The following is a 26,359-nucleotide window of genomic DNA, read 5'->3' as shown; positions in this document are numbered from 1 at the left end:
CGGGGGGGTGGAGCTGCTGGGAGGGGAGAAAGCGGCACCTGAGCCCGCAGGGACGGTTTGAAAAATCAAGCGGTAAAAGACAGGAGTTCAGGGAGCGCCCCCCGAACCTCCCCACCGCGGGCGGACCGCCCGCCCGCCCCTCCGCGCTGCGCGTCGGGGGTCGCGGGCAGCGCCGCAGCCCGAGGGGCGCGCACAGGGGCTGCCTGGGGCTGCCTTTTCTCCCCTCCCTCCCCTCGGCCCCCGCCGCCGCGCTCCCTTCCCCCTGGGCCCTCTCCCGCCGCCCATCTGCTCCCCCCGCTCCTCCCGCCGCACCCCGGCGGGGTCCCGGGCCGGGCGCTCGGCGGCGCGGGGGATGGGAGAGCTGGGCGGGCAGCGGTGGGCGCTGCCCCGCTCGGACCCACTCACCTCCGTCCCCCGGGGCTGTGGCTGCTCCGCCAAGGCAGCGGCTGCGCCGGTCACCGGGGAGACGGCACCGGGCTCGGCCTGAGGGCGCGGCGGCCACTGGCTGCCCGGCGCTGTCAGTCACGGCGCCCGCCCGGCGGGGTGGCGGTCGGGTTCCCGGACAGAGAAAGGGGAGAGACAATACCCAGCGCCGCGGAACTACAGCTCCCAGCGTGCCCCGCGAGGGGCCCACTAACTCCGGCCGTGGGGAGCGGGCCGCGCAAGGCATGACGGGGTCCGTAGTTTTTTAGTCTCGCCTCGCCGCCTCGCCTTGTCCTGAGCTCCGGCGGGGCGTGAAGTGCGCAGGCGCGGGCTGGCGGCGGCCGTTTGAACGGGGCTGGGAGCGATCCCGCGGCGGGATCGGGACCAGGGCAGGGATTCGGGGATCGCATCCCACAGCAGCCACTGGCGTAGAGTCCCCTCGGAGTCGAGAAAACGGGGTGCACCTGTCCCCATCTGAGCGGCAGCCGGCGGCAGGAAGGGACCCAATAACCCGCGGCTCCAGCGGCGAAGGGGCGGGTTGGTGAAGGAGGCGCTCGGAGGTGCCTCAGACAGGTGTGCCCGGCCTTTGAAGCCCGGGAACAAAGGGAGACAGACCTGACAAGGTAAAGACAAAGGTGGGAGGGAGCAGGGTGGCACTGGGTTCAGCCTTTAGGGCATCCAGTGAGGGTGAGGAGGTATTAACGCGTTGCGTAGTATTTAAGCATCCAAAGGGCAAGAGTTGTGGGTCCCTTCCAACTCAGTGTATTCTGTGCCCAGGGCACAGGCAACAAGTTCTTAAAATACATCGGGGACAGTTTCTTCATTTCCAAAGGGCAACTCTAGTAAACCTTATTTTAAATAGGAGAAATGGGAAGAGGGGAGGACAGTACACACAAAAGTGAACACCGGTTAAGAGATGCCTGAGGAGTATAAGATTCAAAAAAAAGGGAAAAATTAACCAAATCTATTGGACTTTACTACAGAACCTGAAAAGATTTTGTGATCTTTGCAGAAGATTGAGATCTTTAATTGTTAACACATACTTGTAGAAGTCCTTTGTATGTGGGGTATTTCATTTCAGTCTCTGTCTGTGCACTGGAAACCTGAAATGGAACTGAACCTATCAGTCACGAGGTGCAGAAGAATGCTTACCTTTTTCTGGGCTTTTTGTTTTGTTTTTTTTCCAGTATCCAGAGCAGGATGTGTGTCCTAGAATTCACTGTTGCTGTTATGTCCATAAGATAACTTCTAAATTTTAATATTACTTAACTTCAGTAATTTGTCTCATTTTTATCCAGTCCAGGAAATTGTTTCTTAATAACTCCTTCCCAAGCTGAAATGCTTACAGTATACCAGAATTTTCAGGAAAAACAAAAACACAGAGCAAAAGAAAAAGCTCTTTGGAAAAACAGAGGATCCTGCTCCTTTACTCCAACCTTCACCTTCTCGTTCTGCTGTTTTTAACTCTGTCAGTCTATCCCAGGGAGACTTCTACCAACATGAGGTATCTCAGTTGACTTACATCCCAGTTTTGTTATCTCTCTCATGCAGTTTTATGGGAAAATCTTCTGAAGGGAAAAATAACTGAATAAAACAAGCATTATGTCTTTTTCTTCACAAAAGACATTGTGGCAAATCAGTGTAACAGACTTCCGAACTTCTTCAGACATACTGTGTTCTATAAAAGTAATTAGTAAATCTTTAGCAAGGCTAAAAATTCAAAAGGTAAGGAAGAAAACTGAGTGATTTTAAACCTCGCAATTGATTCTTTCAGGTGAGGTACAGTAATTTTAAAAAATACTCTAGAGACTTAAATTTGCCCAAAGAAGCGATAGTTCTTTATCTCTTTGACTGGGGAAAGGTCATAGGGAAGGAATTGCATTCCACAAATCAAGGGTGTTTGGGGTTGCCATCTCTTAATAGCCCAATTACTTCCAGCTTCCATATGAGGTTGTCAAGACTATATGTCTTTTGTCAATATTTCTGTTGCCAACAGAACAAAAGATTGATCAACCAGGTATGTCAAACAGTCTGACCTTGTAAATGGCTGTAACAGAAGAAAATCTGTTTGAAAATGACAAGTAATAAAATGGAGTTGTAACTGTTCCAATAAAGATATCTACAAGTCTCCCACTGAGTCTTTATGGAGTTAATACAAAGAAATTATGCTTTATTTTGTTTCAAAGAGGAGGGATGCTAAAAAGTGGCATCAGCACCTACTAACTGTAAACTAATTACTGCATGGCAGTGTCAGATTGCCCCTTCCAAATACACTGAACCTTTTCTACTTGTGATAGCCAACAGAATTTCTTGTGATTTTGTAATAGCACAGGAGTATGTAATCAATCTGACTTCACAGAAGGCTATTTTGTAGTACAGCAGAATTCCCTATGTGAGTATTACTCAGCAAGAAAGAAGTGAGCACTGAAGACTGACATGGCAACAAGTGTGTTCACACACTCTACTTGCAGTCAGAAAAATCCAACTCATCGTGAATGAATTCAGTGCTTTAGTTCCGTGCTTTTGGAAATGGTGATTAAGACTTTAGGTTAGAATCTGGAACAAGGCGATTAATGGCCCCTCAAAAATCCACACAAGGTCTCAGCTGTAACTTACTGTTGGAGACAATAAAGGAAGAAAGGGTGTGAAACAAAGTGATAAGGATTTGTGGCTTTGGGGCTGGAAAAGCTTTGGCTTATAAGCCTAAGTAGCTTAATGTTGGGTGTGCAGACATCTCAATCACACCAAGCGTGGCTGTCACAGAACAGTTTCTTGGGTTTCATCTGGAGAGGTTTGCAATGCATCCTGTACTGAAGCGTGATTATTGCTGTCACAAACACCAGATGAGAAGTCACAAGATAAACTTAGTCCAGTATCTAATGCAAAGTCTGTGGTTTTAATTACCAGTGTTTAATTACATTGGTTAAAGGAATGAAAGTGTTGATTGCTCCAAAAAGGTTTTTAGACATACGGAAGAATCCTCACATAGATATCAATTTTATCATATAATGTTTTCAACCTGTTTAAAATCGTGAAATCATATATGATTGTCAGTATTAAATGCTTGTTCAGTATACAAGCATGATTCCAACTTTCATCACTTAATTTTGTTCCAAACAGCAGGGAAGATTAGGTGTCATATACGTTGTAGTTAGTCTGTGTTGGTCAGGTAGTTGGGAGCAAAATCCTCATTATAAGACTTATTTCTTAAATTCCAAAAGCTCATCCTCCTCCTGTTAACCATCCAGTTCAAAGGGTCAGCAAAGACCATGTTTTCCACACTGAGGACTGCGGATGATCACATAGCCATCAGTATCTACCTTGGCTTACTAGTTAATCTAATATCTAGAAATACCTTTTCCTTGTTTTAGGCATAGTTTTATACCTAGTGAGAGACACTCTTGGCAGAGGGAGAAGGAAGAAAATATTTTTGTATAAATGCATTTTGGTTTGGGTGATGGTGTTTCCCACCCTAGCACACCAAAAAACCTTCACATGGAACTGTGAAGCAGTAGAACTAAAGGGGGATAGATACTGATCTTGTTAAATCTTGACTGGCCAATAGAGGACATATCCTCTCAAATCCCATTTAGACTTAAAAGGATTGATCTGTGTATCTTGTGCATCTACTTGGCTTTGTAATTGTGTCCTTACCTACTATGTTAATTAATTAAACATTAAATATAGTTAAATAGTTTTTGTGTTGGAAGATTCTTGTGTGCACTTAAATATGCCATTTACAAAATTGAAGGTTTAGATGGCAAACTGTCTGGAACATTTTTTTCTGTGTGAAAAGAGGCACAGCTAGGCCATGCTCCTGACTGTGCCCAGCCATATAAATATAATTATTCAATATCCTAATTTTGTTGTAGGCAAAAACTGAAAACACAAATTACTGCTCATTGATGTCAATTTTTCCTCCCTTAACTGTGACTACATGTGGTCAAAGCTGGTGTCATGTTAAACCTTCAGTGCTGATAAGCAACCCTAATATATAGAACTGGAACATCTGCTAAAACATCTGCTTCAAGGACACAAGCATACCTAATACACTTCTGCCAAGAACTGGAAACCCAAGAATTGAGTTTGGCTTTACTGGTGTCAGTGGAAGCACAGAAACCTCTACTCTACCATTTCTTGTGGGCAAATAGTTTATACCCAAAATTTCTCAGTTCCTGAGGAATGCTTTGTTGAGCCTGAATGAGTATAAATTTTTAATTTCATAGTGGCATGGACACCTTCTAATATTGGTAAAACACATACACCAAAATGAAAAAAAATTGTAGTGTATTTCTTTTTTTTTTCTCTAAAGGGGTTGTCGGTTTTGTTTAGTTGGTTGGGTTTTAAGCCTTGGAGCTTTAATTTTCTAATTCGGAATTGCAAGACTAATTAACCTGCCATGGCTTTGCAGCTCCATTGAAGCTGTGTCTCCTGTCTCATTGGTCTCATTTAAGCAGAGTGTCTTCTGTCCCACTGGGCTTAAAAATGTGTATCATCTTGCAGCTGAATTTACATGTTCTGAAGAAGCACTTTGTATTTTTGGTGCTGTAAGGGAGAGGGATATCTCAGGTAGGTATTCCTTGTGGCTCCAAGTACCATGGCCAAAAAAGTCATTATCATCTTAGTCTGCAACAGTTTTTCATCCAGCAAACAAGCTCTGTCGTTGCCATCTAAACAGCAAACTAAATTAGGATCATGGATGATATCTTCCAGTGCCCTATTCCTGTGTCTCTCTTTTTTCCTCTTTGAAGCCATTTCCAGTGTGCCTCTCAGGTCCACACATCATACAAGGGTGACATATCAGGACTCTGCTTGTTAAGTTTATGGCTAAACACATGTTTAAGTGATGAGGTACAAATGTCAGACTAAAAATGTCACTCATATCCCTAAACCTCAGGAAAAACATGCTGAGAGTTCTCCATGTTCACATATGATTTCATGAAAAGAAGCTGAGTGAAAATGAGATTCTGAGGCACTGAAGGGTGACGTGAGTAATAGAAAAATCGACTTTGTATATTCCTATTTAACATAATTCCCCTGGTAAGACACCCTATCTCCAGGACAAACTGTGCAGCATTTAAAAGAGAAGGAGGGATCCTCTACTCTCAGTAGTTAACCCAGGAATCAGAGAATACATTTTACCTCGCTCCTATCGGGATGTGACAAAGTCAAGTCCAAACATTTTCCCATTTTCTCATCCAAACTTTTCATCTCCAAGCTTCAGAGAAGACAGAAAGTCCTTCTGGACCAAGTTCGGTCTGTCTGTAGTTTACTTGCCAGAAGCAGTGCTCTGCTTGTGCTAATCTCTTCTCCTGAAGTTCAGCTGACAAGGCATGGCATGACCACAGTGGCACTTGGGTCACCTTGGCAAAGGTGTTTTTTGTACAAACAGTGCCCATGCCTAATAACACAGAATGACAGGATTCTGCCCTGGCTCTCAAATCTGATTTAGCTCAGGCTGACTTCATCTTCCTCCACCTCATAACTAGATTCTGAATGGCGTTTAAGATTAGACGATACTTGCTCATTCTAGGTAAAAATCATCGTGGTTATTAGTATAAATTCATAAATTAAAACTCATATGAAACTAATTAAGATGTACTTACATAAAGCAGAATAATTTCTCGGTGCTCCACCAAAACTTCAGTTTCATTTAAGATTAAACTTGGAGTTATTCTAAATGACATTTTGAAATGAAAAGATATGGATTTCTCCATTAAGTGCACTAAGTTGAGTCATTTTGGCCGTGACACCATGTACCTTCACCATCACTTTCTAATTGCCTCTCAGAACTAGGTTGAGGCCTTGCCTCCTACTAAAATTTCTGTTCCATGGTAAAAGTTGAATGCTGATGGATTATTTACTTGAATCTGTGGCAGCCAACTTCCTCTTTCACCTTTTTAAGGATACAACATTAGTGGTGACTGTTTCATGAGCCAGGTCATCCAGCCAGTTCCTGCAGTCCCAGTGATTATGGCTGATCTTCCATAAACATTCTTTCCTTGATAACTGGCTTACTCCAAGTTCTTGCCTAACATAACATCCTAATTTCATCTGAAATAGAAAATTAGCCTATGCTTTTTTTTTATAAGACATATTTTTCTTAATAGTGAACTTGAACTACATACCTTACACATCAAATACATTTCCTTTTGATTTGGAGTGGGCAAGAAAGATCATAAGACTTTGCTGTGTCTCCAGCTAAAAGATTCAGAGGCACAGCAATAGCTGGAGACAGATGGCTGCCTATAAGAACTGTCAGAGAGGAATTTTCTTGTACTGCTGAGGAACACTGCACCAGTGTTCAGGCAATTTAAACTTTCACTAGGCACCATGCTGTTCCTCATGTTTCAGCACAGGGCTGTCAAATGAAGATGCTGGTACCCTTCTGTAAGCAAACCACAAGTATGGAGTTTTTCGTTGCACGAATGAACATATTTAGGCAATCTTACAGCAGCAAAGTCTGAAGAATAAAGTCCTTCATTGTACTCTTTTTAACCACCTTTCTGAAATGAGGCCATGGCTTATTCTCATGAGAATGCATAAACCAAATCACCAGAACTTGGCAGCAAGGAGACACAAAACAAGTGCATAATTTCTGGTGTTATCTGTGTTATGCCACTTCTACCATGGTGAAATTCAGTCTCATTTTTTACTGAATGTTAACCAATGTGAACCAGCTCTAAAGAGGCTTAAACCTTTGAATAGATGAGATGAAGATTTAAACCCTATATGGACAGTTACTTTTGTGGAAGATTTAATAGTGGTGTATTTTATCTTCATCTAGTGAAGTTTCAAGATAAGCTAAATGAAAAGGAAGGATATAAAACCTTATTCATATAAGTTTAAAGAAAATGTAAGCATTATAGTTAACACCACGTAAATTCATGTGGGCAAAGTTTTATACATTCATAAAGGAGATTGCATTTAATCTGATTATATTGAATTAAAGATAAATTATAGTAAAACCTGTAGGGGGAAGAATGAGAATCATGGAGAGTTTTTTAAGTAGTTTTAATTAATTTTCTAAATATGTTTACTTTGCAGTTCATAGAAAATTGATATTTCTATAGCTTCCCTCAGTGAAACAAGCCTTCATCAAGCTGTGATAAGTACTTCTCAACATTTAAGTATGTAGGAAATTTTATACTTTCAATAGTATGCACTAATTCATTTTTTTTCTTGAAATCCAGAACTTACCCCTAAAATAACAACATACAGTCAGAAATTTCAGCTTGCTCAAAGCTCAGTTGGGAGGGATTTCCTGGGAAGCTTCCATGGAAGATGAAGAAGCTTGTGAGTGCTGGCAGTTTTTCAAGAACACTCTCCTGGAAGCACAAAACCAGTTCATGCCCTTTAAAGGTACAGGAAGTAGGTGGAGCAAGAGACTCCCTTGGCTTAAATGTGAGTTTCTGAGTCTGCTCAAAACCAAAGAGAAGAGTACCAGAGAGGGAAAAAACAGGGCATTGCCAGGGTGTGCAGATACAGGTAGAAAAGCAAAAGCTCAGCTCAAATTGAAATTGGCTGGAGATGTCAAAACCACAATGGGAACATAAACAACAACCAGAAGGACAAGGAAATATTGTCCCACTGTTAAGCAGGAGAGGTGAATTAGTCACCCACAATGCTGAAAAGGCAGAGATTCTCAACACATTCTTCACTAGCACTTTTGGGCCACAGGTCCAGGGAACAAAAATCCAGGTTTATGTAAGCACAGACCCACCGTCAGTGAAAGAAGAGCTGGTCTGGGAACTGTTACAAATTGATGGGTACCGACATTATGCACCCAAGGGTTTTCAGAGAGCTGGCTGATGTCATTGCAAGGACATTCTCCACAATCTTGGAGAAACTGTGAAGATCAGGACATCCCAGAAGACTGGAAAAAAGCTAATGTCACCTCATCTACAAGAAGGGCTTAAAGGAAGATCCAGGAAATTATAGGCCCATCAATTTTACTTCAGTCCCTGAGAAAGTTGTGGAAGAAATCCTCCCGAGGGCTATCACAAGTCAAATGAAGCACATGATTGGGAAAAGCCAGCAGGGATTCACCAAGGGCAAATTGTGCTTGACAAACCTGATCTCCTCCTACGACCTCCTGCTTGGTTGATGTGGAGTGAGCAGTGGATATTGTCTACCTGGATTTCTCCAAGGCTTTCAGTATGGATTTCCAGAGCTCCCTCCTAAAGACATGGATGTCTTAGTGTCTAGACAAATGGTCCATGCAGCGGGTGGGGAACTGGCTGACCAGCCACACCCAGAGGATGGTTGTAAATAGCTCTTTTTCAAACTGATGGCCTGTCACAAGTGGGGCTCCCCAGAGATCTATATTGGGTCCAAGGCTGTTCAATATCTTTATAAAAGATCTGGATGATGGGATCAAGTGTACCCTGATAAAGTTTGCTTATAACACCAGACCGAGTGGGGAAGTGGACATTTTGGAAGGGAGAGCCACCCTGCAGGAAGACTTGGGTAGGCTGAAAGAGTGAGCTAACAAGAACTTTATGAAGTTCAACAAGGACAAGTATAATGTTTTGTACCTGGAAAACACAATCCAGAAGTGCAGCACAGGCTGGGATCATTCTGGCTGGGGAGCAGGTCTGTGGCAAGGCACCTGCGGGTCCTAGTGGACAACAAGCTCAATATGAGTGAACAGGGTGGTGCTGCTGCAGCAGAAAAAGCCAACAGGATGCTGGGCTTCACCAACAAGGCCATCACCAACAGAGATCAAGGTGGCATTATCCCACTCAGCACATCAGGCTACACCCGGAATACAGTGTTCAGTCTTGGTCCCTACTATGCAAAAAAGATGTGGACAGACTGGAGAGGGTTCAGAGAAGGGCCCCAAAGATGATCAGAGAACTGGGAAGACTGCCATAACAGGAAAGGCTGAGAGAACTGGTTTTGTACAGCCTCGGGAGAAGAAGGTTTAGGGGAGACCTTATTGCCATGTTCCAGTATTTAAAGGTTGGCTACAAAGAAGATGGAATTTTTGTCCTGGGATTGGACAAAAGAGGACATTTTTTCACAATGAGAACAGTCAGACTGTGCTTTTGCCAAGAAAGGTTGGACCAGGGTCCCTTCCAACCTGGTACTATATGATTCTATGACATCGCTTTTTACTAGGATCAAACTGAGATCTTATAGGTAGTAATTACTTGGTCCTAGATAATGATGTCATTCACTGCAGATTACTGGTCTGTTTTTTAAAGAACATACCTGAAATTTTTCATCCTTATTAGAAATGTGGTTCAACTTAAAGTAAGCTGCAGTAGAATGAAAAATTTCCAACCAGAAAAATTATGTATGGGAAGAAAATTTCACATCCAAAATGGCAAAGTATTTTAAATGTTTCTGTTAAAACACTAAAAAAGATCAACACAAAAGTTTAATGATGTAGTCTCAAGCTTGCACACACAGGAAGTATGCTACCCATAAAATCAGGGGAAATAGATTAGCAATCTAGAGACCAGATGGTTAGTATTTACTTGCTGACATAACACCACCAAATGTTCCTAAATTTCTTTTTCAAATTTGCCTTTCACATTACATTATCAGCATAGGAACTGATCTCGCAAACATATATGTGCAGAGTTCAATATATTTATTCATTTGAGTAGTCCCACTGTCTTTAGAACATGAGACTGTTCACAGAACCAGGCTGTCAGCTTGGGGTTACAGAGCTATAAGCTATTTGCCTACACCAAATTGGGCAGACTAAGTCTGGAAAAATAACTTTTAAATCCTGTATACATTTTTTTCTGCTGGTTTTGTACTTTGCAAGAGAGACACCAGTTTATGGAGAAAATTATAAAAGACATTCCTGTCCATAAATATATTGCGTGGTTTGGTGGGTAACTGTTAAACTTGGCAAGGCCTGAAATAAATTGAAATCTTAAAATGCTTCTCCAATTTAAGGTCAAGAAGTAAAAAAAAAACAGTTACAAACTATTTTAACCAAAAAATTGTTAAAACCAAATGAGAAAATGCTGTTTAATTATAATGGGATCCTCCTACCAATTACTTAATCTCTCTAGTTTGTGAAAAATATTTTTGCTTCCAAATATTGGTCCAGAGACTTATTTTTCTCTGGTGGGAAAAAATGTCACTTCTTGCTGTACACTATTTATAACTTCTCTAAGTTATCTGTAGGAGCTGTCTATTCAAAATATACAGAATTTCACTAGTGTTAGCTTTTCATGCTCTGACTTTTCTCCTTCAACATTATGCTTTTTCTTTATTTTCACTTTCTTGTCTTTTAAAATGTTGTGTTCCTTCTCACCCATCATTACTAGTTTTGTTTGGAAGCATTTACATTGCCCCTTTGCCCAACATGTATTTTCCCATCTTTCACCACGATCTGCTTCTCCCTACTTGCTTGCATGTTCCTCATTTGCCTCCTCAGGCTCCTTTTCCTTCTATTTTTGCATCACTTACAAAAGTCACCTGCCTCCAGGCAGTATATTTCCTCCGCTATTTAATTTTTCCATTTGCACCATCTGTGTGTGTAATACAGGCACTGCATTTAGTGAAGGCGGTGTCATACTGACTTGACCCCATTACTGCCCTGAAAATAAAAAATTTATTTTCCTATGCTACAGTTTATTTGTTGATCACACTTCTAGAAGCCATGAGGAAGTTCCTTTAATGTCATGATAAACTTGAATAACCCTTGATGTGCTCCCCTTGAACATTTATTACACTCAACTCCCTACTCACACTGACACAGAGGCAGTGTCTCTGTTTTGCAAAACTAGGAATTCTACCAGGCATTTTAATTCTAGGCAGGTCTTTCAAGTTATAATTAGTCTGAATATCTCAAACATTCAAATATCTATACCTGCAGCTAACTGTCCCATAGAGATGAGGAAGATGTGCCTACCTTAGATAAAAAAATCCCCAGAAAAAAACACTCAACTTTTTGTTCAAGTAAATGTTCCATCTGTACAGGAACAAATGAAACAGCAGCAAAAAGAACTATGGGTAGGTAAGGAATTTTCAACCTGTTGTCAAAAAGCATTAGAAAAATTCTATCATACATGAAACTAATAATATTTGTCTACAGCAGGGCCGTGTTCACTCTCTAGGCAAAAACAGGGCTAAAACACAGATAATCTGCATTGATGGGAATAAAGCCTTTTTTGAGAGATGAGGTTTTAAAACTGAACTACTAAATTTAACTAATAAAAATGATGTTTTGTATAGAAAAAAAATCTCACAACTTTCAGAAAACACCAATTCCTTTAATGCGGTTATGTAAGACAATGTTCAGAGTCTCATCTAGAATGCTGTATATCATTCTGGTCATTCACCTTTAAAATGGATGAACTCAGAGCAAAATTAACAAAACAGTCATCAAAATCCTACCTTATGAAAGAGTGTTATCCATCAGAAGAAGGGCGGCATGGGAGACAACATCCGGCTCTCAAGACTGACCACCACATAAAGCGGCAAAACCAGTGCTGATACAAGAAGAAATTGGTATAAATTGATCAGGAATAATCCCAGAAGCAATCTTCTAAATGGCAGCTTACCATCTGTAATGCATATAATTTTGAGGAAAAAACACCTGACTCATTTTAAGATACAGGTCCACACATTTACCAAAGGGATTATATGACGTGGTTCCTTATGTTAGCAGGCAAGGAATAAGTAGATTTCCTCCATTCTTGTGTTCCTAAAGCTCTGGACCTGTAATAACATGCAAGGAGAGGGGCTACCTAGTCTATGGTACAAGGTTCAAATATGTTGCCATTGTTATTGCTCATTAATTGGATTTAATTGTTATATGGTTCAAGTAGATAGTATCAGTAAATATTATTCATTCCCGTGGAGTCGGGGAAGAGTTTCTTTATATCTTACTCTAAACACATTAAAGTGTCAGGAAGCACTACAACATGGATACATCAGCTCACCTGAATCTGTGACAGATCTACATTTGAAATGTATAAAACTATTCTGCAGAATCAGAACAGATACTTGCCACTTTTCTAATCATGCAATTACTGTAGTAAAGGTGGAGTGAAGGAAAGTTATTCTGTTTATACTTCAGCAACCACCATTTTGTGCAATTTCAGTTTTCTACTACATTTGCCTTATCCCGTTATTGTTAATTAAACTCTGTAGGAATGGGCCACATTTAGATATTTAATAACTCTTAATCTTCCTACCTGCAGGATCTTCTAAGAAATATCTCCATGTATTATTAATTTGGTTGGTGAGCATAACCTTTATCCTGTTCAGCAAGCATAATTCGAGATTAATTTGTTGTGTCTGGATTTAAAATAGTTTAGCTTACCTTAGCACAGGCAACAACACATTAAATTATATAGGAGAATGCAAACACCTTCAAAGGCAAAGTTTCAAGAGGGGACATTATTGAATAGCAAGAATGGAAAATGGCCTGAGTTCCTAGTACTAATTCTATAGTTTCTACACCTGAATCCAACCTTCACTCTTGCCTATACAATAAATGCAGCAGAAATATGTTTTTCAAGGAGAACACAATAAGAAATGGTATTAGGAAATTCAGCCAGTGAATTTTTGAATTTAAAGTTAGGGGTATTTAAATGTCTTGTTTCACTGAAGAGCCAAACACTTGCTGGTGCTTCATCTTAACTCCCAAGACACAGTCCTTTATGCCTTCGGCTCCCTCGTGTGGTGCATCCATGTCGATCTGCCTTACAGACCCCCCCTTCAAACATCTAAACACACACAGGAGCCGTGCCAGCAGCAAATACTGTTGTTGAGGTGTTAAATGTTCTTCTTGACTTCCATCTCTATATTTTGGGCATCAGTATAGGAGATCTTTACACTGCTATTAATCATTGTAAACTTCTGACTGTGGTTATCCCTCCCAGTATTTTCTGCTGTCCCAAAGCAAACTATCTGCCCAGCATTAATAAGTAAGTGTATTCTTTTTTTTTTATTTCATTTGATAGACATTATATATGTATATACACACAGTACAATATTTTTTCTTTTTTGATAGAGAATAAATGCGAGTTTTCATTGCTGGTTAAGTCAACAGGTTCCAGTTAATAATGAAAAAAATTAAATGTTTAATATCAAAAGCAACTTCAAGTATCTTCTATATATTTTAGTATTCAGTATATAGTAAGGTGGTTGGGGGGGGGTTCTTTTTATATCAAAAAATGTATTTGAATAGATTATTTTTACCCTAATACTTTAGAGTACTATTCATATCAGGCATGGAGTTTAAAAGGATGTACCTCATGGTCCCAACTAGCTCTTCACAAAAACCATAGGTCACTTATACAATCAGGCATATGTTTCAAAACAGGGTTTAATCATCAGCAAAGTCAAGGTGCAATTACCATGTTCAGAAATGCACTGTTTCATTCTCCTAAAACAGATCAAGCTGTAGTCCTTGATGTGAAGCAATATACAACACCACTGTTTGCAAAACAATACCTGACCTAGGCATAAACAGTACTTCAGTTCCCCGAGCTATTCATCCCTTAACCTTTCCGTATAAAAATAATTCAACTTAGGCATATATTGCACTAATTTTATCATACTGGATAGCTCTCACCCTGCATTATCTCTTCTTTTGCTTAACTAAGATTACACTAGGGTTTTAATTTCCATGGAAAACCTGGGAATAGAGCAACAGACACACATATGGTGTGCAATAAAGGGTTATCTATAGTAGCAATAGTAATCTCAGAGGCATTCACAAAGGAAACTACACATTAGATTTGGAGATCATTTTCTCCAGTAGATTCATCATTCTCTCCTGTAACTGTAAGCTTTGAACTTGAATGATGTTTTGCTGATCCAGAATCCTGCGCACTTCTCTGCAGGTTTCTTCCATAGCTCTACTCAACTTCTTCTGTTCTTCCAACATGGCTTCCATTAATTTTAGCTTCTTCTTTTGGAAGCTGCAGTTTTGCATTTTTCTTTTCTTAACTGGTCTTTCTTCAGCTCTGAAATGTGAATATTTGTTAACAATTAAACTCATATTTATATTAAAAAGAAAAAAGTTAGAACCTAAAATTCTATAGCACATTCTTGGCCAAGCTACAACCTAGTCGTATTTTTAAACTCCTGCGTTCTCCAATAAATTCCCTCTCAAGTTCATGCCAAAACGTAAGTATTATTGCATGGTGTTATAGATTATAAAAAGAAAAAGGTTTTACATCTCATTGTTTTTAATAAGAACTTTCCCTGTGGAATACCAGGCTTTTTTTTTCCTTTTTTAACCTTGACATTTCTTACGCACTGAATTTATACACTGTATTGGGAGAGACATTTGGCTTATGTGGCCATTGAAACTCCAATTTTAAAGCTGCAATAACCATCCCGTTGAGAAAAAGTGCTACACAGTTACATGTGGTGGTAACTTACAGCTTGTTTTTTAAAGCATTGCATCAGTAAGTCTGGTCCCACTACAGGATATTAGTCTTGGAATTTGCCCTTGCAACAAGATACAGCAGTTGCACTGACCGCTCTTTTTTAATATTTCATCACAAAACATTATAAACAACATAAAAGTTGGAAAAGGTGGAAAAAGACCTAGGGGTGCTGGTTGACAGCCAGCTGAACAAGAGCTGGCAGTGTGCCCAGGTGGCCAAGGCCAATGGCATCCTGGCTTGGATTAGCAATATTGTGGCCAGAAAGACCAGGGCAGTGATTGTCCCCCTGTACTCGGCACTGCTGAGGCACCTCAAATTCTGGGATCATTTTTTGGCCCCTCATGACAAGAAAGACATTGAGGTGCTGGAGCACGTCCAGAGAAGGTCAATAGAGCTGGGGAAGGGTCTGGAGCACAAGTCTTACGAGGAGCAGCTGAGGAAGCTGAGGGTGCAAAACACCAGATGGTTGAATTCAAGTCTGTCTATGTACCCAGTCACGTTGACATTTCTGTGGCAGAATAACTCTCTCTCAGGTTATGGAAGTTAGACAAGCATGTATCAAACTGTACATCCTCGTCTGAAATATGTAGAACTGCCATGTGGAATTTGGGGAATATTTTAAGAATCTCATCTATGCTGTATCATTCTGAGTTTCTGTTTTGGAAGAGAGATAAACGTGCAATAAAGACAATGCTTTCCAGGTGTATAGTTCACATTTCTGTCCTAACTTAGGGTGACTGAACAACACATGGATTGAAAACCAGCCCACACTGCATACAGGTGAGAACACACACAGAGATCTGTTGCTCTTAACCTGTAATCTAAGAAAGAGTCATGCTAAAACATGAAGGAGGAAAAAAGGCAAGCAGAAGGAATATGTGTAAGTATAGTACACATCTAAGAAACCTCCAGTTAGAGGTGGATAACTTCTTTTCTAACTTCAAGTGCTAGTCCATGTCTTCATTCAGGCTTTTTGTAACTCCAGACTGGAGTCCCCAACATCAAAGTTATCTGATGATGTGTCTTGAAGTTCCTTGACACAAACAGCCATCTCAGTCGTGTTCTGCCAAATGCAGTATCTTTTCTAAGTGAAATGCAATAATAAGATGGCACAGTTGTGACTAGTATGCCATGTCAACATCTTGCAGATTTTAAGACACCCTTGAATAAGGATAACTTGAACTCTTGAGGAATGTGTTTCTATTAATGTGAAGAACGGTAGTGAAGGGGAGGTCACTCAGCTGTGGCAGATTTGTATCATAATTTCATTCATGTTCTTATCCTACTTGACAGGCTTTGTGCAACAGTGACTATGACATTCAGATCTCTCAGCAAGAGAAATAAACAATCCTAAGCACCTGAAAGGCTTAACGCAAATATAGGAAAAAGACACAAGCCCCTTGACATTTAAGACTGCAGTGACCCAGAAAGGGTGAGGTCTATGGAAAGAAACAAGTAATTAAATTAAATGCTATTAAATTCTTAGAGGAAAAAAAAATTGGAATTGGTCTTGAAGGAAACTGTTTTGAGTACTGTTTAGTCATTTGAATATGCTGCCCCCCTCTGCACAGGCAAGAACAAGCAACAATCTTCCTTCGTAAATGTAAACTAAAAGGGTGAAAAAAGACCACAGGCTTTCAGACTATCCAAGACTTTGAAATTACTTGTACAACTCAAAGGACTTCATCAACATTATACTGCTACGGCGATGCTAAGGGAAAGGAGAAGCTATCATCTTTACGCTAAACAAAACTTTGGAAGGTATGCAAAATAAACTCACCTTTGCAGGTTCTGTATAGCATATTTGATTTCGGGCATCAAAAAAATGTGCATAAAATAAATATATGCTGCTCTGCTCAAACTGTGAGTCAAGCTTGCCGCTGATGACCAAAATTATCACAGCCCATCTTGTGATAGGTCTTGGCTGACATCAAATTCTGTTTCTCCTCATTAACTCTAAGGGACAGAATTATTTCACATGTAGTTCTCAAAGAGGTCAGGCATGTGTCTAAGGACAACACTGAATCTGTTATTCCAAGGTTCCCATCACTGAACTCACGGTCACAAAGAGTGCACAAGTTCTGGTATGCAGAGCAAGAACCTTTCTGAAATGATGATATTATTTTAGCCAAAGTCACCTTTTGTCTTCACAGAGGATTTAAATGTTGAAAACCTGATGAATCTCTATCCTCTTCCCTAACACAATAATATGAAGTAGCTATGGCAAGACCTCTTGTCTTTGAAACAAGTAGGAACTCACTCCTAGAGCCACAAGAGGGCTTGTGTGTTGTCAAAGTAAGCCCTGGTAAGAATGGTCCTTAATAAAGAATGAGAGAGAAAATCTGAGGCTTGTCAATGGTACTGAGATGCACTGAGTATTCTGTGGCTTTCTTGGCATTCGTGGCTGCTGTTTGGTTTTTAATTTCAATTGAGACCAACAAAAGACCCCATGAAAAACAAAGATGGAGTGAGTTAGATTGAAAAAATTAAAATAAGTCTTATTTTCAAGAGAAAAAAAAAAACAAACTTTGAATCATACTTTCCTAGAGTCTGCAAAGGATTTTACCTGTTTTTCAGTTAAATGTGATCCATCCAAAACCTGTAAGATGTAATACCATACATCCAAGATAGTAACTGTCCTGCACAGATCCAGAGAGAAAAGAGCAGCAAAATGTCTGGTGGCAATGGCAGCTACCTGTTAACTGTGTCAGCAGTATCTTCAGTCTGTTAATAACTAAGAAAGTATTCACTGATGAGTGCTAGATCAAAATCGTCTTTCAGCACAGAGAAGTGCCCCCAAAAGAACAAGGATTCTTATCAAGGTCTCCAAAGTACTCTCTCTATTTGTTTCCCATTAACAAACACAACTTGGTAATTAGACAGCCTTCATTGAAAAGAAATACTTATTTCAGGAATCCCTGGCTTTGGTGGTGGTCCTGATCTCCTTTTCTTTCCAGCCATAGTGACTGTCAGTGAGAGGGTTCTGTGGTCACTCACAAGTTCATAGAAAGGACTTGGCACTTAAAGTCCTCTCCTCTTGCAGAATAGCTCCTGAAGGAGAGCTCGTGACAGTATCCACAGCCCCCCTGCCAAAAAAGCATCTCCCTCCTTGCCAAGCCTAGACTCTGAAGGTAAATTTCAAGATCTGGAGGAAAGAGGGGCCTAGAAAATCAAGGACCTCTAATACAATCTGCTGATACTCTTGGACTTCCAGTATCTATGTCAGGGAGCCTCCAAAAGGTTGGCATTCCCCTGGCCACATGAACAAAGTAGGAAAGAGCTTTGGCACAGGCATCATGTTCCAAGTAGAAACTCATGAAGCTATTTCCATGCTAGGCTCTAAAACAGAGAGGCAGGGTTCAAAGGAAGCCAACCAAGGGAAAGAAAATGTTCCACCTCATGTAGGAGACTGAGCAGAAAGAACAGTGTGTATTGGACACAAGGGGGAAGAAAGCAAAACCTCCAGATATAATCAGGCAAGATATTAGGCAAGTCTCAAATGCATTTGTTGTCTACCTATCTAATATCAATTTAATTCACTGTTCAATTAAAAGTTCCTTGATTGATTGCTTACACTCATCCAATGGGACTTGTTCAGGGATGTGTGTGAATAATTAATCAAGCAGGAGTTGAATACAAAGAGTAATCTATCAAAATGTATTACCTCCACAAAACCATAACAAGAATACTTCCTTTCTTACTTCTTCCTTTCTTACTACCTCATGGCAAATGGGTCTCCAGTACAATCAGATTCTGGAATTTATGGCTTTCAACACCTAACAGCTGTTTCCTGCTTGTTTGTGCTTTTTTAGCTATGTACAAACCTGAGCAGACCTTCATAACCTATATCTTTAGGAAAAATAATTAACAATGATCTGGAAATAAGCAATATTAATATTAGAGATGGCACAAAGATCTTCAGAGTATAAGGACCAAGGATCAGGCAACCTGGATCTTCTGGTAAACTAAGCTCATTCAAACACAACCAAATGCATCCAGGAATTAACAAGGCTCATCCGTGAAGTAAAGCATAGAAAAGAACCACAGAAATGGCTTGGAGCCTGGGCAAAGCACCTTGCATAACAAGTCTGCATAATGAGTTAAGATGTACTACATAATGTGCATAGCCTAAAGCTCAAACTTCTCTGTAGATTGTGCCCATTCAGATTTAAATAGCCATGGCATAATTTCAGAAATATTAAAGGCTTTGCCAAAACTGCTTTTTCCAGAATTATCAGGATCACTAGGTTTTAATGCATTTCTTTTAATTCATATGTTGGTTAATTTATGTTACCAATTCTTACTTTCTCCATGTGTAAACCTTCTGTACCAAATCACTTAATCTATATTTAAAAATTAAAGAGTACCAAAGCCAGTGCGATCATGGTACACAACTACCCTGAGGCAAAAAGCAAAAAATACTGAAAGGATCTCCAATATGGTGAAAAGAAAGGTAAATAGAAGCAGCATCTGACAGTTTCATTCACTAAATTTGCATTAGAAAGAAGGGACTGGTTCAAACAACGGTTTACTTATCACTGGAAGCAAGGGAAGAGTGAATTCTCCATCTTCAGAATTTATCAGATCCAGACTGGATATCCAGTAAAACATTTCCAAGACTCAAACAAATCATAGAAACAAAGAAGTGGAGGACAGCAGAGGCATGGGGCTCTTGAGTGCAGTTGTGCCCTGCTAAGGGAAGGATGTCACAGAACCCTCTCTCTCCATAACATTTCTGGGCTCCACACCAGAGTAACCAAATTCAAATGGTATCTATCAAGAAGTAAGACTAGATGATATGGTGGGTATATTATGGTCTTTTAATCTATGAAAGTAGCTCTTTCACCCCCATTTTCAGTGCAATAGAAATGGAAGAACAGATGAAGTCTGAACCACATTCACAGCCTGTATAATTATATTCTGCCATTACTTTAACAATGAAAATTAGTCCACAGGGTGAAAAACCACTGTTTTCAATTACATAAAACATCATTTATAATGGTGTCAGGAATTTGGATTTTAAAAGTTTAAGCTGCAGTGCAAGACTCCACCACATGGCATTACATTATACGGCCATAATAGAATAAATCTATTATTGTCAGATGTTTTATGCAGTATAATACGAGCTTTGTTGAAGCCCAAGAGCAGTGTTAGAACAATGCTAACAAAATAGCAGGCGCCCCATTAAAGAGATATAGGGATTCCAGATGTTTTTCTCATCTGCAAATTGAAAGAAAAATTAAAATTAATTTTATCCCACATTAATTGTATTATCACTAACTAGCAAAATTTGGGTTTTGTAAGAAGGTCCCAAACTCAAACAAAATGCAAAGAAAACCAGTTTCAACTATTTTTAGCCTGATTGAAGAATAAAACTTGACATTTTTCTCTAACATGAAAGCTAAACATTACATTGAAATATTTTTTTTAAGTTAAAATTTATATAGCCAAGTAGCCTCCTGCTATGTTCAAGGATACTGTGCAAAACACAAAGCTGGTACTCAAAAGCTGTGTTGGAGATTTTAAAGGAATTACAGGAAAGTTTTCAGAAGTTTAAAAGTTGACTTAGAACTACTGTTTGAAGGGTTTTTTCACTACCTGTTGTTGTCATAACATTAAGATTTTTATTACTGAAAAAAAAAATTCCCATAGTGTAACTTGTAAAATATACAGCTGTAAAACACATCTATATTTTACATATAGATTTGTGTGTATATTTTTCAAAATATTTTTCAAAGTAATTGTTCTACACAGCCATTAAGCACAAAAATAGAGAGGGAAATCGAGGACCTAGAACGTCTTTTAATTTCAAATCCCAGTATTGTCTTCAGTTCCTTTTGTGTGTTTAGAGGAAAGGGCATTTACAAAAAAAAAGCCAAGACAGACCCAAATTTTATATGGTAATTCTTTACTCTCTTGTTGGCTGTTTCAAAGTGTTTTTTAAATACAGGATGACACACTAATTGCTTAGGCTGAAAATTGCTTTTCAGTTCATAATTTTCCATTAGTAAGTCTAAAACAATTAACCTCCTTGTCTTACCATGGCAACTCTAAGTGATTTTAACCCATCTGATATCATTAGCAACTCCTGTATTTCCTTCTGGTCAAGAAAGGGTTCCCTACTCTTCTCTCATTCTGGACAATCTGGACAAGGTTTTCCACCCTCCTCTGACTATTGGAATAACACTCATTTTCCTGCCAGATACATGTCCCTTTATCACAACTGCGTTCTAGCTTTTAATCTGATCATGATGCTCATCTGAAACATTACACTGATCTCTCAAGTGGTATCTGCCGCTCAACTTCTTTTTTTTTAAACACAGTGGAGCTGTATTTTAACTTGTAAATGTGTCCATATCTTGCTGTTAAATAAGATGCACAATATTACATTGCACAAGTTTTTTTTATAGTAGAGACTGTGAGAGTATGCCTGCATTCTTAAATAGTCTAGTGGATAAACTCTACCACATCTGGGCAAAAGTAACCTTCTAATTACATATTATTTAATGTTATTGTGAATCAAACAGTGAATTGGGAACAAAGTTATTGCATCTGAAATGTGACTTTGGAGTTTGCAAATTCTAAAGTCAAATGAGTTTGTGTACCAGGAATATCAACTACTTATAGTGAACTAGGATGAAAAAAATCTTTTTTTGTGAACAAAAGGGTGCTACAGTTCAAGAATTACACACCCTAATAAACAGGCAGTTGCCAAAAAAAAAGTTTTAAAAAATAATCAGCTATTCAAGGACTATTTGCTTGAATGACTGAATGAATTTACCCTAGTTTTATACATCCAAGAGGGGGTCTGGAAACGATAATTCAAACTTGTTAGGTTGGTTCTTCTTCCAGCTCAACATCTTCAGAGTTGCATGACTGACAGGTAATTTTACTGTTACAGTTAAAGCCCCACAGCCTCGTGATAAGGATCTCTAGGATCAACTTTTTTCCTGCCAGAAAACTGTAATCAACTCTTATTTCACACCACTCTGGATGAAAAATGAGACCAGAAAGTCTAAAATCTGTGTCAGGAGTACAACTCTGCCTTTTGTTAAAACTCTGCCTTCCAGAGAACTCCAGTCATATCAAAAAAGGAAACACGTTTGCATCTCAAACTGGCATTTACTTTTTAAAAAAATGACATTCTCAATTGTATTTAAAACATTGCCATGTACTTTCAAACTGCATGAATAGCTTTTCAGTGTCCACAGAAATATTTAGTTTGCATCTTTTCACCATCTCAATAATAACTGAAGCCAGAGAAATTTCATAGTCATATCAAAAGCAAGACCAGAGCAAGCCAAAAATCATGTAAGCAGTGTGCTATATCTCTGATTGCACCACAGGACTCTCTTGAACATGCCTGTACTCCTATTATAAACACTCTACCTGATGTGAGCCATGACATGCATGCTGAATTTTGGCAATAATATACAACTTTTTGCCCGGTTCTCCTACTCCCTTTCAGTCTCTCATAAATAAATAAAGAAAATTCCCTAATTCAACAAAATGGCTGATACTGGAGAACAGATGTCATTCGTGATTTACAGAAGAAACACAAGAGCTGTCAGAGAAAAATGTGTGAGGGTGTCCCCTTTACAGGGCAGATCTGGTTCATTCCGTAAAATACAAGAAAGGGCGGAAAATAGATGCTACCTCAGCTTGTATGAAAGTAAGCTTGATGAGCTTTCTGAATGTTCATCTTCAAAGCATTCTTCCCTTCCTTCATATGTAAACTGGTTATATGGCAAATACAGCGGTGTAGACTTAGCTGATGGAGACTGAGAAGCCTCTGTCTGTGATGTAGAAGGACCTGGTTGTTGATTTTCATGCATTTTCACATCGCTGTGGTCTGTCACTTTGGATAAGATCCTATCAATGGTTTTGTAGTAAGGCCAGTCAGGTGCAACAGTTTCACTATCAGTCATGCATTTTAATTTCCTGCAAGAAAAAGGCACACAACATTAAAGCTTGTTTTCCTATAAAAGTACTTTTCACAGAGACCTATCTCAAAATATTTGGTTTGGTCACATTTAGGACTCAAACTGAATGCTTTTAATGAGAATAAAATTAGACGCTTTTTTGATATCCAATGAAGCTTTTCAGGTTCTTTTCCTAGGTTTGACCTGTAATTAAAAGTTACACGTAAACCCCAAATTAAATTGAATACAAATAAAGAACATTACAACTTCTAATGGAAACAGGACTACATTGGTGGTTGAATAATTTTTCTTCCCCTTACAGAACACCAGGTTTAACTAATCTGACAACAGTTCCTGACAGCTAGAGTAGGCAACACATCACAGCCTTTACCAAACTGTGGGTAGCCCTGTCCTTCCATTCTTTGAAGAATTAATATTTGTTTTCCATATTGAATACAAGTGGCTATAAATATAATTCATATACTTTTCTTAATATTTCCTAAAAATTCTGAATTGCCTTGGTAAACATCCCAGTAATAACCATAAGATGTAGATGTCTGTTCATTTGTTCCAGAATAAAGATCAGTGTAGGTAGAAGCACAGAATTTCATTAATTTACAAAAAAAAAAAAAAAAGGCAAAACAAAATACGAGCAAAACCAGTTAATAACGCATTAGAAATAGCATAAATAAAAGCATTACAGTGAATGGACTGTCAGTCATGACCTTGTCTTTTCACATGCATTTTACTATGAGATCTATTATTCAGTCCTCACAGAAATTTCACTGCTATCCCACTTGGTACCCATTGTTATTTTATTTGGGTTTTATTTCATTTTACTGAGAAATATAAAACTGAGATGTATAGATGAATTATACGTCTCAAAGAAGCTCCAGTGCCCAGCTAGAGTCCCAAACTTTCTTTTAATTTGCCTTTCCCCATTGGGATCTTGTTACTCAAAATGCAGAAAAGGAACACAACAGGAAAGGCAAGACCAATGACAAATGCTCCATTTTCATTTCATTCAAATTAACAAAAAGCTGCATCAAATCTGATTCTCACAGATAGCAAGAGGTTTCCATTTGCAGAAAAAAAAAAAAAAGGATAAAAACTATCCCTGGACACCTGGCCCAGCCCCCCTTTCTTGAAGCCTTTCAGGTTTTTCCTTCTCAGAATCCATCCTGTGCACACTGGTCCTGCAAGGGATAGAATTAAATAACATGTAAACATAATAAAAATGGTGCCAAACTTAAAAGTGAGAACTTGAAGTTCTTCCTTTTAAACAGCTCTCAGCCTAGAGTAAGGGGAAATCCACTAGTGAGAAAAGAAGTTAGAAAGATTTGCTTAGATTTTAAAGCCATTTAAGGATTCTTTTTCCTTGTCCTTGCAAGGTCTGATGAGCTTTTCCAGCTATTTAGAAATGCACATCATAGTCCTGCATAGCAAAGCCTCACAGCCATCCATACTTTTATGCCCTCTATGCATGCAAAATTTTAATTTCATACATGTTTCACAACCTACTGCTGCAATTTCATAGTCAGAGAATATCTAGCACAACCTACAAATACATGCATATCCATTTAGCACAGATAGAAAATAGCTAAATAGAGGGCTGACAACAACCATCAATTGATATTGATTATTTTTAGTTCAATTATTTAGGCTATTTACATGAAAAAACATATCAATTAAACCACTATAAGCTACTAGCCAAGTCTGTCTACATGGCACATTCGTTTGCCTGTGTTGAACTCCCCAATGTATTCAAGCTTTGCTGCTTAAAACATTACCATCCCCAGCTGCTGAGTGTAGTGCATCCACCCTGCTCAGCATCCCCACAGGTGAGATGCCAAAGGCCACACATGAGCACAGCTCAGCCGTGCACTGCCAAGGCCATCAGCTGCATTGAGATGTCACTGGGACATGGTTTGACCTGTCCCAGTATAAAACCCCTGCAGTCCTACACTTGGCATGAGCCTCCAGGCAGTTTACAAGCCAGTAACAACTACTCTCTGTGCCCAGAGACCGAGCCAGTTTTCCACCCAGCTGGTAGTACTTCCATTTGGAGTATAACATCCCAGCTTGGACAAAACAATGTTCTTGGAGTGTTCTTGGAGATCGCATCAAAAAGGTTTCTGCTGTCAAGCTACACAACACACTTTGCTCTACCCTCATCCATAGATCTAGTCTTTTAATCACAGGAGGCAAGTAGGTCAGTCAGATGTGATTCCCTCCTAGTAAATCCATTCTGACTATTTCCAGCCACCACCTTCTCCTTTAAGTGACTGGAAATTGCTTACAAGGCAGCTCGCTCTATGATCTTGCTAGGACTTAAGGGGAGATGATCAACTTTTAATTCCTGTTCCTGCCTTTTTTGAAGATTCAACAGCCTTCCTCCAGTCCCCAGGGACCTCCCTCAATCTTCACAAAACTTTCAGAGATGATTCCCAACTCAGTTTTTTTCTACTACTGATAATTCCACTGACCCTGCCCCAGGCACATCTGACAGGGAAACCTGGGCAGTGAACCCTGAAGTAAAGAAGATACTGAGTATCCTCAGCCTTATTACTTTCATCTGCTTTCACTAAATCAGCCACCCTCGTGGTGATTTTCGGGTCAACCCCCAATATCAATACAGGCTGAGGAATGAAGGGATTGAGAGTAGCCCTACAGGGAAGGATTTGGGGGTGCTGGTGGATGAAAGGATGGACATAACTTGGCAATGTGCACTTGTAGCCCACAAAGCCAACCATGATCCTAGGCTACAACAAAAGCAGCGTGGGCAGCAGGTTGAGGGAGGTGATTCTGCCCCTCTACTCTGCTCTTGTGAAACCCCATCTGGAGGGCCACAAAAGTGCTCGGAGGAGCTGGAGCACCTCTGCCACAGAGACAGGCTGAGAGAGCTGAGGTCCTGCAGCCTGGAGAAGAGAAGGTTCCAGGAAGACCTTATTGTGGCTAAAGGGGGCCTACAAGAAAGATGGGGAGAGACTATTTAGCAGGGCCTGTTATAATAGGACAAAGGGTAATGATTTTAAACTTTAAAAGGGTAGAGAAAACAGATTGCACACATAAGCTGTGGATGCTCCATCCCTGGCAGTGTCCAAGGCTAGGTTGGATGGGGCTTTGAGCAACACAGTCGAGTGGAACGTGACCCTGCCCATGGCAGGGGGTTTTCAAGAGTAGGTATTTTGCCTGAGTAGGTCATTATCTTGGGTTTTTTTGACTGAACTCAGCAGTGCACCCAGACCCTATTTTTTCCAGAACTCTGATGATTTTGAAGGAAGAGCTGCTGTTTATTATCAGCCCATAGAGCTGTAGAGTTGCAGCTATATAAACCCAGGTATTTCTCTGGCTCTCAGTGCATTGAGTGGATACTAACTCTTCTACTTCTGACTGCTTACCATAATTCTGAGCTAAATAAAAGGGATCACTACCAGGAGTTAGGCAAGAGAACTGTGTTAGCTTAAAAGCACCACCAGCAGCAATCATCTACCTGTATGGAGTCTGGCTCCTACATAAAGTAAAAAGGATGAAACAGATAGAGAGATGAGAAGATAAAGGAGAAGAGAGTGTCAGTCCTTTGGAAAAAAAGTAGAAATGCTGCAGGTGGAGATAAATAGGGAGAACATTCACTGGAAT

General features: G+C 39.7%; 2 protein-coding genes and 1 long non-coding RNA gene across 11 annotated transcripts in view; 1 reads left to right on the top strand and 2 right to left on the bottom strand.

The window, feature by feature from the left end:
- Nucleotides 1-486, bottom strand: part of RGS12 (regulator of G protein signaling 12) — a 90,176-nt gene extending 89,690 nt beyond the window's left edge. For all 6 annotated transcript variants that reach the window (XM_032685039.1, XM_032685040.1, XM_032685041.1 and 3 more), the window contains exon 1: nucleotides 406-486. The gene's annotated coding sequence lies outside the window, so the exon portion shown is untranslated. The remainder of the gene's footprint in view (nucleotides 1-405) is intronic.
- A 272-nt stretch (nucleotides 487-758) lies between these two features.
- On the top strand, nucleotides 759-1,998 carry LOC116785916. The gene is made up of 2 exons (XR_004356769.1): nucleotides 759-1,046; nucleotides 1,289-1,998. It is a non-coding gene; the product is annotated as an uncharacterized LOC116785916 (long non-coding RNA).
- An 11,331-nt stretch (nucleotides 1,999-13,329) lies between these two features.
- The window catches only part of MSANTD1 (Myb/SANT DNA binding domain containing 1), a 44,538-nt gene continuing 31,508 nt past the window's right edge, over nucleotides 13,330-26,359 (bottom strand). For all 4 annotated transcript variants that reach the window (XM_032684904.1, XM_032684906.1, XM_032684903.1 and 1 more), the window contains exons 3-4: nucleotides 22,455-22,739; nucleotides 13,330-14,369 (exon numbers count right to left, since the gene is read on the bottom strand). In XM_032684904.1, the coding sequence (XP_032540795.1) occupies nucleotides 14,129-14,369; nucleotides 22,455-22,739 (526 nt within the window). In that variant the 3' untranslated portion in view covers nucleotides 13,330-14,128. The remainder of the gene's footprint in view (nucleotides 14,370-22,454; nucleotides 22,740-26,359) is intronic.

The sequence above is a fragment of the Chiroxiphia lanceolata genome, chromosome 4 (genome assembly GCF_009829145.1).
Source record: "Chiroxiphia lanceolata isolate bChiLan1 chromosome 4, bChiLan1.pri, whole genome shotgun sequence".
NCBI classification, from domain to species: Eukaryota; Metazoa; Chordata; class Aves; order Passeriformes; family Pipridae; genus Chiroxiphia; species Chiroxiphia lanceolata.
Note: the sequence above shows the minus strand (reverse complement) of the source record. Positions and strands in the feature narration are given on the sequence as shown.